Below are 12,067 nucleotides of genomic sequence, written 5' to 3' on the forward strand. Positions count from 1 at the left end.
TTCAGTTAGAAAATTTTGAACATGTTCTAATCTTTAGGCTGCGGTCATTATCGTTACTTTTGCTATTATGATTTGGTATTGACACTGAGCCTTCGTATCGGGGGCGTAAATCCGGAGGAGGGGGGTATAATATCCCCTCCACTTTTTTTACCAGGGGGGTTGGGCTATTGAATCATCCCCCCACTTTTTCATGATGAGAAAAAAATGCTGGTTTCGAAGTATTTTTCGGACTGTCCCAACAACGAAAATGTACTCAATAGCACTGAAACTGGAGAAACAAATTACAACAGCTTCTAAGATGCGCCGTTTTGATGTAAGCGCGAGTATAGGCCTACGTATCCTGAAGAGCGCTCCCTAGTTTAATGTGGTGTCCAGCTCCAGCCCCCTCCCGCTTTTCCAATTTCCACGACCGGGTAATTTTTGGATTTTGGTCATCCCCCATCCCCTCCACTCGCCGGCACATATTTACGCCACTACGTCTATGGCCCAAAATATAAATGGAGCCTGATCCAAAGTTGGAACAAAGTCGAGGTTTGAAAAATATAATGGGAGGGGCGGGGTAAGTGAAACTAGAGGGAAATTGTAAATGAATTGATACTCAAAGCTTCTGCGTACTCTAGCACTGCACTTTTTGAAGGTCCTACACCTATGCAGAGGGCGTGTCTTCTTTGCACCTCAGATCATTGACCGACTGAGTCACTACATGACTGACTGTCACGTGAGAGCTGGGCAGTGCTATCGTATAGGATTACACCTGTCACGATGATGAATGTGCTAAATGCGGTCCATTAGACCAGGTGCATAAAAATGACTTCATTTGAATTGAATGTCCACTCTGGGGCCAACTTGCCTATAGGCTTCCTATACTCTTGTTTATTTCGGTTAATTGTTTGATCCTGAACAAAAATGTGTGTTCATAATTGCAGCCGATGAATTCCTGTCATTCAAAAACCTTATCATCCGTCTTTCACAAGTATCAATTTGCAGTTAAGTAGTTTCATATTAAGTTGCAGCGGAAACGCTTAGGACAAATCAAAGAGGGGAGATATTTTCCTCACGGCCTCGCGAGACAGAAAACTCAGCAAAATAAATGACCGCACACGGGTGATATTAAATTTTTGTGAGCTAGTGCTAGCAAACGGCCTGAAAATGACTTTTGCTCAGCACGTATAGCCCCCGTCGTGTGCAGTGGCCTTTTTCTCGAAAAGTAACGATATAAGCCGTCATTTTGTTCACAGATCTCGAACGCTTCTATGGGGTTGCCATTTTCATTTCCATTATACAGTATTGAATCGTGCGCGTAAATAATCTCTTTTGCCTCGATACTTGTAATTTTAGAAGATAGCCACGCAAAATTCCAGATCTTGATATGCATCATTTCAAGCAGTTTGAACACGCTATTCAATTCCCCAAGCAAAATTGCTCTTTTCCTGATTCGTCATCTTTCGTTTTGTGTTAAGCTCCTCAAATTGTCATCTCAACACCGTGTAGTTGCATTTCTCCATTAACTATACACTCGGGACCGAAGATTAAGATACTCCATATCTCAGCACATCCAGCAAGACACCGATTGACATCTATATGTCTTTTTTTATTAAATATATTAGGTAGAGATCTATAAGTATACAACGGTTCGTAGACCCATTCAGATATTATGGAGCAGGAGAGTTGGATTAGGGTCAGTTAATTATTTGTTTAGTACAAGTTCATCGTGAGTCCACTGAATCACCAAAGTGGTATTTCTTTCATATTTACGAACACCTGTCGTTCATTGAATGTTACAGCTGAACTAATTGGTTCATTGAAACCTTTGAGTTAAGTTTGGGTAGTTCTCTGTAAAGCAAGGGCTATTTTTTTTTAAATGTCAATCATATAGGAAAGGAGCTTGTGTTTTTCGCATATAATGTCAACTTTGTGGACCTCAGAAAAGGCTCAATTCTAAAAAGCAGAACATAATTTATTCTAAAGTTGAAACAAAAATTATCACCATTGAAAAGCAGCAAAATATCACTGTGCCTCTGTTTACATCTTCAGTACATAAGTTTGCAAATATGAGAAGCCATATAGTTATAAAAAAAAGAGTCAAGAACTGTTAAGATATTCAACATTGTACACATGCTCCAACAACAGTTGGGGAAAGGCTTATGCATTTTTCACAAGAATGGTTAACTTGTCTGTCAGTGATGACACGTGATGTGGTTTGTTATTTATGTTGAAGCAGTTAGTAGTGTGATCACTCTGAATAGCCAAGGAAGTCTTAAAAGTCTATAGAGTTCATTTTATGAAAAACTGCCCCTTATAAAAAGTACCAAAGCACCCAAATGCATCTTCTAAATAGGGGCCTAAAATTGTGCTTACCATTTAAACAAAAAGCGTATACATTATGATAACATGAGCGGATCCAGGGTAAGATCACGAGGGAGGTTTAACTGCCAAAAAGGGGGTAGCAGGCATTTGCTGCATTCTTCTGCACGATTCCCCTATGTATGTGGCCAAAGAAGGGGTTTAGACCCCCTGACACTCCCCGGTAGTCCACTGAACAAAATTAGGCCACCTTTTTAACCTGAACAATTTTATCAAGGATTCTATATTTAGATTAATTAAATACAAAAATACAAACATTCTGTTCTGTCAAAAACATGTTTGATTTTTCTAGTCTACTGCCTGTTTATTAATGTTCGCCATCTTGAGTGTATGACCACGTTTTTTTGCGTTGGTGCGGCTTTTCCAAATCGGTTGTCTACAGATCCTCCATCATTTTCTTGAACTCTGAAAAAAAAAAAGTATAAAGAATCATGATTACTACCAAGCTAGGAAGCTACATACTGTTATCGTTTCAGAATTATTTCAAGATGTCAAATCCAAAAATCTTTACCCGAGTCACCCCGAGTCATCCTATAGTCATCCCGAGTCATCCTATAGTCATCCTACAGTCATCCTGACGGTCATCCAACTACATTGTACATGTATATAGACAACTGAGTCAAACATTAAATTTGAGCCAAGGCGAGACTTAAGTGTTATATTAGTGTCACAAGTGCCAGTCCGTCAGTGACAGAGGAACCAAGACGACACCAGTGGCTGGCCCTCTTGGTCGAGCAAAAAGAGTGTACAAGTAGTGTGTATGTACACAGTTTTACACAGAAGCGTGCAGTGCATACAAGTCAACCAAATTCTGGTTATATACCTTTGATGACTTAAGTTAGTATCATAGCTTTGAACAGAAACCGATCTGTTGTACCGCGGTTCCAATTGCAAATAAAACGCACACACCTGCCAAGCTAATTTTGTTGTCCTTGTTCAGATCCACTTTAGCCATTTCTTGCTTCAGCTCCTTCTGAGTCAAAGTAACTCCCAGGCCTTTGAACAGCGCGTCCATCTCGTCCAGTCTGCACACGGGCAATAAACATTACAATAGACCATTATCAGAAGTCTATCAACGAGAATGCTTATACTTAGTTGGAAATTATCCAACAAACAACAAAAGAGCATTTTAGAACGTAACAGCAAACCAACTACAAAAATGATGATGGGGCACAGAGAGCAACTTCAATATTTTGCTATCGTTGAATAGGATATATTTATGATCGAATGAGGGCGCTGTTATACGACGCCATTTTGAGGTACAGTCATGGTATAGTACGTGAATCCAAGGTTAATATTGACGCCTGTGTGACGCGGACTTTGTTGCTACACAATTCGAAAATTGTTTTTTCCAATCACTAATTTTAGATTGGATTAAAGTTACTAAGATGGCATTGTTGCAGTGTCCCGATTCAGGGTGCAGGCCTACGCCCGGAATTGCCTAAGCCGGATTTGTATATGTCCTCAAGATTTGGAGCGTACGTAATAGGCGTGCCCTTTTTTCAAAATGGCGATGGGATTCAGGACTGCTTTTATTTTAGGGGTGATCGTGTTTGGATGGAAATTTATTCCAAAAGTCATACGTTAACCCCCCAAAAATTGAACAGAAAATGAAAGATGATGAAATACACTTTATTTTGATGTGATCTCAAACACCTTGGAGAGTATTTTTCCAAATTTGTGGAAGAGGGTGTAATTATCACTGAGGTCTTTACTGCGGCAGCTTATTTACTGATCTGCAACCTTCACCAGCAAAAAAAAAATATGGCCTAACTACACACACCGTGCATGGGCACAATCGTGAACAGGCAGTGCAATCACTGTGCGGACCTGTGTACAAAAGATGCCCACACGATATGCGATGCAGCTAGTGAAGACGTTGTGTGGACTTGCACAGGTCCACAGTACACACCCATCTTCGTAAACACAGGCAATCGTGGACCCCTCCCCTTGTCCGTTACCCTCATTCCTTTGTTTGTACTCAACAACTCAACTTTTTATCAACAGTTCTCATTGGTTTTGTACACGAATTTCAATCGTGGACATTCGGTCAATCGTGGACGTATTGTTTGTGAACCAACCCTTTTGTCCTAGGTCCACGATTGCCGGTGTTATACTCAATGTTTCCCCTCTCTGAAAAACAGTTTTAGAGGAATTCTTGGGCTATAGGGTCATCCGTCTGAAAATGAAGAGGAGCACTCAAGGAAATCGTGATCGCAAATTCGGGTTGAAAGAAAGTTCACAGTGAATGCGCAAATCCTCACTATGGTAACGTAAACATGTGTATCCGGTCCAACAGCAAATCTTGAAAATATAATAAATGCCGACTTTAATGTCGCTCTGGAAACCATGGGAAATGCCGACTTCTGACGCAACTTCCCACCATTCGTAGCTTTAATAATGGTCATTCAAACATGCTGAAAAAATGCATAGGTCTGGGACTGGGAATCATTCCAAATTACCAGGAGCGGATCAACGAATTGTTTGCGGGGGGGGGGGGGGGAGTCATCAGCAAATCAATGCCGAAATGTACACAGGTTTGTTTTTTTCGCCGGACACTTGGCCTCCTTAAAATCAATAGGGGGTGGGGTTGCTCATACCATACTTTCAATGGAGGCACTGCTGAAATCAGAACATCATTAACACTACATCACAGAATAGTGTACAAATACCCCTATGTATAACACAGCTGGCGCTGTCCGAATTTTGTGCACAAGTACGGTGGTGGACATTATAACCAGCATAGTTTATTTTCGGTGTCAGAGCAGGAGGGGGGGGGGGTTCGACTCCACCTCCCCCCCCCCCCTGAATCCGCTTATGATACCGTGTAAAAAAAAAAAATACGAAGAAACTATCCACGAAAAAAACCAATAGACATTTTACAAAAAAACACCAAAGTGCACCTACGTGATAAAACCACTGCCGTCCTTGTCGATCTGTTTGAAGGACTCCGCCACCCCCTCCATCATCTTTTTATCCTGCGCAATCATCAATTTCTCAAACTCGTCGTACTCAACGAAGCCGCTCTCTGCAATGGAAAACACATCAATTCTTGAGTTGTGTAATTGCCAGCGCAGGCCAGTATCACATAAAACTCCACACGTCTTTTGTTGACTGTAACGCCAAGTGCTGATTCATTAATTTTTCAACTTTAACACTGTGAAAGTGTTGAATTAACACTTGACAACATTTAAAATGTTGAATTGACATTTTAAGTGTTGGCTTTAACTTCTAAAATGTTGGATTTAGCAATTTCAAAGTGTGGTCACTGACCGAACTCATGTATTTGTTGAATTCAACTCTTCAGTTTTTTAGAGTGTAGAGGGCGCTATTGACAGATCAATCCGATCCAATCTTGGGAACTTTGACACTCAGACCGACACTCAGACCGACACATTCCAAGCACACCTTGCGCGTTCGTGAGGTACAGACCTTTATCATGCTGCCACCATTTCAGCCATGTTCCCTGTATCCAATAACAGTACTGAATGATATTTGTCGTGCAAAAAGGAACCAGACTATTTCTCCTTCGAGCCCCACTTTGATTACGTTGATTTGAATGGGGAAAATCAAGATGGCCGCAACATGATACTGGTCGATAGCTTCAAGGGGAAAACCCAGCCTCGATTCCATGGGCACGTGCGCGTTCCTTCACAAGGCATGATGGGAAACAACATGGCGCAGCAAGATCTCGTACCCATGGGAACGAGGTTGGGGAAAACCCACTTACTATTTGTGTCGACAGCTTCCATCATTTGCTTGACGTCAGCATCGGAGAAGTCCCGGTTGAGCACCTTGCCTACGGCTTTCAGCTCGTCTGTGCTGATCTTGCCGTCGCCATTCTTATCAAACTGCTTGAAAGCGTCTTTGCATGCTATGATGTTTCAATTAACAAGAGTTTTACCATTTTATTTTCAAGGTTGAATCTTTGCACTCATTATGAAGTTTTTTATTTTTTTTATTTTTTTTTTACAAATTCCACTCAAAAAAGGAGAAGTAAAGAATAGTATTTTGACCCAAAATCTAGCTTACTTTACACAAAATAATATGCACTGTTGTTAACATTGTCATATTATTGCTGCATACAAGAATTGAATGCGAATTCAGGCTTGGGATTAAGAGATTTGACAATCTGGATATTACTCGGAACACTTATCTTTCGACAGAAGCCGGCCAATGAGAAGTTAAACCCATTATAGGATGGGACAACTCATAAATGTTTTCGGTCATTTTCCACAATTGACTTATCGCCGTTTGCGAGTTAGCCACTACCCTTATAGGCAACCCATGCAATTGTGTACATTTTGCGCGTTCAGATTTTCAGATTTTGCGCGTTTTTCAGATCTTTTTCAGATTTTGCGCGTTCCTTGTCCTAATTGGACAATATTCCACAAGCTGCGTTGACGAGATTCTACCGCGATAGGTTAAGGGTGCGCCCAAGTATAACAATTCCAGACACCAGTGATAAATGAACAGTCTTTTCAAATAACTCAGAACCCTCACAGGTGTTCAGGCTGCATTCCTAGAAAAATGACGATGAACATGTCATCTTTCATTTTCTTTTCAATTATTGGTCGGTTGACCATTGACTTTTCGAGAAATTCCCACCCAAAGAAGACCACCCTAGTACAACGAGTGATGTTTCCCAAACTGGAAAAGTAGCCAGCTTGAAAAAGGATCCCTCCACAACATGGCTAAATAGCGCCACTGGCGGACCCAATAATGCATCCAGATCTGCTCAGAATTGGAAGCCCAAAGACCAGGTAGGGTGCATTGACATATCTCAATATCCCAATTCCATGGCTCTCAGAACTCTCTAATATAGAATAAATTGAGTGTATAACTTTTTTTTCACATCAGCTGGGCGGACTGTTTTTTTGGCCTATTTAGTTCAGACAAGTCTCTCTGTCATAATGCGCATGTGTAGACATTTTGTACTTTCATTGTCACTGAATTAAAAGAAAAATGCCGTTGGTGAGGGCGCACCGTACGAGGGGTCTATGCTTTTCTCAGAGATGAGTCTGTCTTCCCTTCCCCCCCCCCCCAAAAAAAAGGTGGGATTTTAACACCTGTATGGTAACACGCAACCTGAAAGGCACACATTTGAGCTTCCCCAAACTTAACTCACCTTGCTTTTTTCCAGGAGTCATGGAACCCTGCCAAATGGGAAGGAAAAAAAATCAAATGATATGAATGAATACTCTAAATGATATCGTACTTTCCATTACAAGTGAAACCAGAAAAGTACCAGCAGGTCCAGCAAAAGAAATACATCATCACCGCTGATTCTATGAGTGTGACGATTCTGGCATTCGCTCCTATTCTTACCAAGATTTGCCCCAAAACTAGCATTAATTCCACATTTCCATGCATAGTTTGAACAAATTAATGTGTCTTTTGCCAAAACACTTCCCTCGATAAGAAAAAGACGTAGGCAGCTTCGGCTGGCTCGCCCAATTTGCGGGGGAGGGGTTGGCATGTGCCTCAATAGAATCAACACAAATTGTTTTACAATACAGACAGGAAGCCTATACCTCATCAACAATAATGGGGGTACTGTACTGAGACACTATAACATGTTGGTAATAACACGTCGCGAAGGCACACTCTGTGTCTGCCGTGAACTCTATAGTGTGCGCCAAATATTATTCTGACTGCCGTGGCAAGTGGCAATTTGAAGGGTCAAATATGGTGTAAATTATGCAATTTTGGTAGTTGTAAAACATGCTGTATTGTAGGGCCTAAAAAGTGTTTCTATTTTTTCTTGTAAGGGTAACGATGATACCTTATCGTTTCATAGTTACTTTTGTGACATTACTTCATATTTTGGCTCAATTTATTTAAATTTATTTCTTTCTTTTTTTAACTGGGTAGCCCATTCAGTGGAATCCACTGATCTCCCATGGTGCCCAGTAAAGAGAAGACAATGTGAAGAAATTACAGTTTTAGAGGTGGGAGGAAAAGCCCAGAAGAGTATTCTTATATGAAAACCCACGGAATCAGGTAGGGACTTTCAAAAACCCAATCCACATATTGGCCCAGGCGGGATTCGAACCTGGGTCACAGCGGTGGAAGGCGAGGAAAGTACCGCTACGCCAACCTGACTTCCCTTGATGACCTTTGAAATTAACGCCAAAAAAAATAATTTTTGCAGCCTCAAACTACCATGGCAACGGGCAAAATATCGTTTCCAAAAAAAAGTATATTTTGGTTACTTACTCCCAAGTCCTTTCATACCACAAAGTACACAAAAATTAGGGGTTTTTTCTTGAGCGTGGACACTAGTCTTTATATGAAATGCTGCAGGTTGCCCAACGGTTGGCTGTCGGCATGACGCCATAGGGAACACTATCTATCTATATAGCATTAATGTTAAAAGAAAGACTACAATTATCTGGGTTTTTTGTACAATTGAATTCAATTGGACAAAAAAAACCAATAAATGTAGCTTTCTTTTAACTTTGTTTGCAAGCAAACCTCGACTCTCATCATCTACCGTGTGTAGTCTGTGTACGCCCACCTATGTCAAAACAGGAACTTTGTTAAATGAGTTTCCTTTCAGCGATCTATGATTGTCCTCTTCATGTATGACTGCATGGCCGGTATGCAGACAACACTGCGTGCATACGTTTTTCGCTATTTATAGCTGTTAAAAGAGTTTTTATCCAAGATTTTTTTTTTTAGTATTAGGCCTGCTCTCCACTAAAAAACCAACCGTTGTAGCGTGAATATCCGACTCCATGAAATGTGGACTCAGTGGTAGTACTGCGCACGCGTGAGTACGATACTAGGCTATTTTTAGGATCGTTTCGGGAGAGTGATCTGTCACGTGCGAGGGATCAACCAATAATAGGGAAATAGGGGTCCGATTTTCATAGAAGTCGGATTTTCATGTGACACCGGCATGCTTCTATATTATACACGTAATGGGAAAGAGTTGTGTGTGTACCACCACGGAGCCGTATAATACACTGCATAATACTGTAAAGTGCCCGAATTGCACAGTGTACACAATGTTAAGTCGATCAAACGTTCACACATTTTATATAGGCTTACAGGCCAATTTCTGACCTGTTTCACTAAATTTTAGTTACATAAATCTTGGACTAAGAGGTTTTACTATGTGACTGGCCCATAAAAAAACAACCAATCCAACACCCTTTTAATACTACCTCATTCATGTGTCAAAAGAAACATCTGCATGGTAACCTAGTCTCTATTTATACACATTTCCATAGTCATGCCACCAGACTAGTATACCAAAGGATCAATCTTCTCAAAAAGTTGGACAATATGTACCAGTCTAGTCTTAGGCTTCAGATTAAAATCATTGGCTTCACTCTGGTGCAAAATGTTAGAGAAAAGTCTCCTTTGAAAATTGAATTGAGACCTCAAACTTGGCTGGTGAAATAATTGAGGACCTTGTATTTGCCTCGTGAACAGTTTTGACAATGTTGCTGGCTATAAAGAGTGAGTAAACTTGGCTTGGTTTTGTTTCTCATGTTTGTCTGTACTCAAGGTCCTAGTCTGGTTCAGGTGTTTCCCATCAAGCGTTTTGCGTTTCTCTAAACAGATACGACAATGCCCACTTTCGACCCCTTTTGCAGTCACACTCATATGCGACCTTGGTTAACTGCGATTCACAAAGACTGGAGTTCTTTCCGAAAGAAAGATTTTTTTTTTGTTCCCACGTAAAGTAAAATATTGTAAAGTTTACTTTTAACTGAGTCAACGTACGTTTTGTTCGTGTATAACCAGACATGCGCTGACTACACGTACAGTATTCACAACGTAAATATGAAAGGCAAAGTCTGTCACGATTGAAAAATGTATGTGGATAGGCAGTCACATCAGGAATGTTGATTTGCAATAGTATACAAATATTGAGTGGCTCAGCGTGGAATGGGAGGAATATTATCGCAAGGTAAAATCTGGACTTTTCCATTTCATGTTTTGGCATGGAAGTCGTGCAATTTTGCAGTGGCCGTGATTGATGGAAACGGGGGAGAGGAATGTTTTGGGAACATGGGGGGGGGGGGGGAAGGAACAGTGGAAGTGATAAGGGGAAACGGTTTTAAAAAAATACCGCTAAGAGATCTAAAGGGGAGTGAAAAGTCAAAGGAAGGTATAGGAACTGCCCGTAGCTCGTGCCATACGATGGTTTAAAACTCTTGAAAGGCAGGTATGGAATTTTTTTCCCCTGATTTTTCCAGGTATAAGTTGTTTCCATAGAGAATATCAAGTGGAAATTTAAACAGTCTAGGTTTCGAATTCAGAAATCATATTAACTCATCAGGAAATTTAACGACAAGAATGTTGCAACCTGACGCTACTTCAGCGGTTGTGTGCAAAGTCCATGGAGAGTCAAGAACATTTTCTAAGTGTTTACTAGCAAAATTGGAAATGTTTCTCATTCCCAGATTCGTGTCTTATCATCATTTATGCAATAACTGACCTTCATTGAGTTGATATATGAAGAAAAAATCAGCGTCAGGTTGCAACATTCTTTCCAATTTAACATGCATCGCCGTGGCTCTAAATCATCGGAATAGGTTAGATATAAAATTCCTTCAAGTTGAGACTCACTATTTTATGGGCTGTCAACATACACAGAGGAAGTCCAGTATTTGAGATGTATTATATTATGGGCAACCCGCCCCCGTAAAAAAAAATCCCAACAAATCCTCACAAACTAAGTTCTCTGTGAAACCTCCGATTGTAGTCATTCACCCACTGAGCCTTTTGGATACGAGAAAGCGGAGATTCATACTCACGGCCATGTTTCAGGTAAGTGGAACTTCGTTGTTCGTCGTAAAAACCCGAGCAGTTTATGAAACACGTCTAGCTCTGCACCGCAATCAAACCACAATGAAGTGGAGTGCGAGTTTGTGGGTGCAGCAACCCATTCATGCATAAAGCCAGACTGGTTATCAATCATATCAAGTATACAAATAGAACGACATGTAGTCCGGTGGATAACAATCAACATTCTTGCGATGATCTAAAGAGTCAACATTTACACTTGCATTGAATTCATAATTGCAAATAAAGCCGGGTACGGCACTGGATTAGCCTAAGTAATCTTTATTGATAAATTTGTTTTGTTTGTTTATATCATTGCGCATGTTAACAGGCCAGGAAACGCCCCTCTGGCAACAACCTGTGTGAAATTGCGTCGTATGCTATAGGGATTGGATCAAACAGGACTGCTGGTTTTGTAATAAAGCGAGGCCTTGCTTTATACTCCAACAAAAAACTTCCACCCCCACACAGGTCATCGACACGCTGCATCAGAAATCCCCGGTAAGTTGTGCTCAGTCATCCCATCGGCCTCGGTCCTTTTGACTGTCAGCAGCGTAAGTCTTCGTGGGCGAGTGGGTGGATGGGGGATGACCAACAATCTAAAAGTGCCCGGCTGGGATCTGGTACACGGTATACCCTGTGGATGATGGGTATAAAAAGGAACAAAAGATTGTATACGTCTCCACAGGGCAATTTCTATGGGTGAATACGTCTCCACAAGGTTACCTCGAAATAGGTACATGGATTTTACTCAAAAATACACTGTAAAAACTGACTGCAACTCATGCAACTGTGCACTAGCACATTTTTGTCCCAAAATCATGAACACTAATTGAGGATGATTTTTTCCCTGTAATCTCAAGAGTCAACATACTTGCTTGAATTCATAATTGCAATAAAG

At 40.9% G+C, this 12,067-nt stretch overlaps 1 protein-coding gene across 1 annotated transcript; it reads right to left on the reverse strand.

Annotated features, from left to right (window-relative positions):
• Positions 1-1,554: 1,554 nt before the first annotated feature.
• Positions 1,555-11,293, reverse strand: LOC119736146 (calmodulin-like). The gene is made up of 6 exons (XM_038210160.1): positions 11,139-11,293; positions 7,493-7,520; positions 6,095-6,238; positions 5,272-5,392; positions 3,274-3,389; positions 1,555-2,769 (listed from the first exon to the last, which is right to left on the reverse strand). The coding sequence occupies exons 1-6, from the start codon at positions 11,142-11,144 to the stop codon at positions 2,741-2,743; spliced, it is 444 nt and encodes a 147-aa protein (XP_038066088.1). The 5' UTR covers positions 11,145-11,293; the 3' UTR covers positions 1,555-2,740.
• Positions 11,294-12,067: the final 774 nt, after the last annotated feature.

The sequence above is a fragment of the Patiria miniata genome, unplaced genomic scaffold, assembly GCF_015706575.1.
Source record: "Patiria miniata isolate m_02_andy unplaced genomic scaffold, ASM1570657v1 HiC_scaffold_10, whole genome shotgun sequence".
Lineage (NCBI taxonomy): Eukaryota > Metazoa > Echinodermata > Asteroidea > Valvatida > Asterinidae > Patiria > Patiria miniata.

What these genes read in the sequence shown, in the direction of transcription:
- LOC119736146 (XM_038210160.1), bottom strand. An exon ending in GACTCCTGGAAAAAAGCAAG is followed by an intron (nt 6,239 to 7,492) that starts GTGAGTTAAGTT and finishes GAAACATCATAG; the next exon opens with CATGCAAAGACGCTTTCAAG. An exon ending in CAACAAAATTAGCTTGGCAG is followed by an intron (nt 2,770 to 3,273) that starts GTGTGTGCGTTT and finishes TTTTTTTTTCAG; the next exon opens with AGTTCAAGAAAATGATGGAG.